The 2,398-nt window shown below is 45.0% G+C and overlaps 1 protein-coding gene across 1 annotated transcript; it reads left to right on the plus strand.

Annotated features, from left to right (window-relative positions):
• The first annotated feature begins 1,053 nt into the window (after positions 1 to 1,053).
• LOC138050165 (uncharacterized) lies at positions 1,054 to 1,875 on the plus strand. The gene has a single exon (XM_068896625.1). The coding sequence runs from the start codon at positions 1,054 to 1,056 to the stop codon at positions 1,873 to 1,875; it is 822 nt and encodes a 273-aa protein (XP_068752726.1).
• The last annotated feature ends 523 nt before the right edge of the window (positions 1,876 to 2,398 follow it).

Here is a 2,398-nt window from a genome sequence, read left to right on the forward strand (position 1 = left end):
TGATGCAAATGTTGAGGCTTACTGAGAGTGTTCGTACGTGTGTCTTGTCGATGTCGAAGTCATGTGCGTTGTTCATTGGTTATTGGCAAATTCCGAGTGGCCCCGTTAAAGCAAATCACCGTGCCCAGACTTGAGCTAGCTACAGCCGTTATTTCAGCAAGGACGAGTGCCTTCCTTCGTCAAGAGTTATCCTACGTAAACATCAAAGAGTCTTTATTATACAGACAGTAAAATTGTGCTTGGCAACGTTAGCAACGAAGCCAAAAAGTTTCAGGTGTTTGTGGCAAATCGTGTTCAGCAGATCCGAGTTCTCACCGACCCGGGTTCTGTTCTGGTTCTACGTAAACACAGAAGTCAACCAGGGAGATCATTCTTCACGTGGTCTTACAGCAGCACAGCTTTTGCAAGGAAGTACGTGGCTACTTGGACCCGATTTCCTTTGGAAAAATGGAGCATTTCAGCCAGAGAGAACGGAAGAAATTGAACCAGATCCAGGTGACCCGGAAGTGAATTGCTTTCAAGTCCCTTGAAGGTCAAACAGCTACCCAGCCATCTGCACCACTTGAGTCGAACCGCTTGTGCCGCATATGTAATTTCCAGTCTATGTTAAGAGTTGTAGTGCTGTGTCTACGATTCAACAGTATACTGGTAAACAAAGAAGTAGCACTGAAAGGAAAGGTGAGTGGTCAAAGAGCTAAACCATTAACGAGAATCTCAATCACACTAGAAGAGCTACAGGCTGCTGAGATAAAAGTTTTCAAGATTGTGCAACGTGAACAATTCCATAAGGAAGTTGAGGTTCTAAGGGAACTTAGAGTTTCAGGAGAATTCATAGCGAGAAACCTGACAAGGGAAAGGAATGTAGCCATTAAAAGGTCCAGTTGCCTCCATCGTTTAGATCCATTCCTTGATGAAAATGGTCTTATTCGGGTAGGTGGACGAATCAAACGGGCTACTCTTCGATACGGAGCAAGGCATCCTGTTATGTTACTGATTTGTTGATCCGGTTTGGTCATGTTAAAGTGAACCACATGGGACGAGGAATTACGCAGAATGAGTTACATCAAAGAGGTTACTAGGATCCTGGGTGGATCGTCAGCTGTTTCAAATTGTATTTCCAGGTGTGTTACCTGCACGAAATTACGTGGACTTCTGCAAACCGAGAAGATGGCAGATTTACCTTCCGATCAAATTGAACCCTCCCCACCGTTTTCATATTGTGCCGTAGATTTCTTTGGACCATTCCTGATTAAAGAGAGGAGAAGTGAGGTTAAACGTTGTTGGGTCATTTTTGTTTGTATGGCGTGCAGAGGTGTACATTTGGAGACAACTAACTCATTGGACACCAGTTCCTTTATCAACGCTCTAAGGCGTTTTCTGACCCGCCGTGGCGCAATCAGGCAGCTTCGCTGTGGCCAAGGAACGAACTTTGTTGGAGCGCGTAACGAGCTTAAAGTTGCGTTGAAGGAGTTAGATCAAGACTGTTTGCGAGATTATTTGTCAGAGAATGGCTGTGAGTGGATACCTTTTCAAATGAATGTTCCCCATGCAAGTCATAAAAGTGGGTCGTGGGAGAGGTTAATTAGGACTGTCCGTAATGTGCTGGAGACGCTGCTCCAGAGTGTTGGTACCCAGTTGGATAACGAAGCGTTTAATACCTTCATGACTGAATCAGAGTGCATTGTCAACTCTAGACCCCTGTCTACGAGAGACCTAAATGACTCAGGGGGACCAGGGGCCCGTTTCTCGAAAGTCTCGAAACTTTACGGGCCATTTTCGGGTGTCACAATTCCCGTTGTAGCTCAAGAACGGAGAGGATTTAAGTCATCAAACTTCACAGACATGTTTCTTTTAGTTAACTTGAAAACATGTTAAAAGACCGCATTTTCCAGAACAAGAGGTTGGCAGTTTCAGAAATGGCTATTCGGGCCCAAAAAGTTTTCGGGACTTTCGAGAAACGGGCCCCAGAACCGCTATCTCCCAAACATCTGCTCACAAATCAAGAGTTGTACTTCCCCCGCCTGGAAGGTTTCAGAGAGAAGATATCTATTCCGGCAAGTGGTGGCCCCGCGTGCAGTATTTGTCCGATCAAGTTTGGCAAGGATGGCGTCGAGAGTATCTTCAAAGTCTGCAGAATCGGGACAAGTGGATTCGTTCAAAGAGAAACCTAACAGTTTGACACGTGTTATTATCCAAGGAGGATGACAGACCGCGCAATCAATGGCCACTTGTCAAAGTGATTAAAGCTTATCCAAGTGAAGATGGACGCGTCAGGAAAGTCTGCATTCTGAAAGCTGATGGAAGTCTCGACATGCAAGGAAAACGTCAAGTTCACGGTTTTTGCGGTTGTCAAAATCAATTATTTCATTAATTTAGCTGCTGAGATGCCGGAAATTCT

This window comes from Montipora capricornis, chromosome 5 (assembly GCF_036669925.1).
Source record: "Montipora capricornis isolate CH-2021 chromosome 5, ASM3666992v2, whole genome shotgun sequence".
Taxonomy (NCBI): domain Eukaryota; kingdom Metazoa; phylum Cnidaria; class Anthozoa; order Scleractinia; family Acroporidae; genus Montipora; species Montipora capricornis.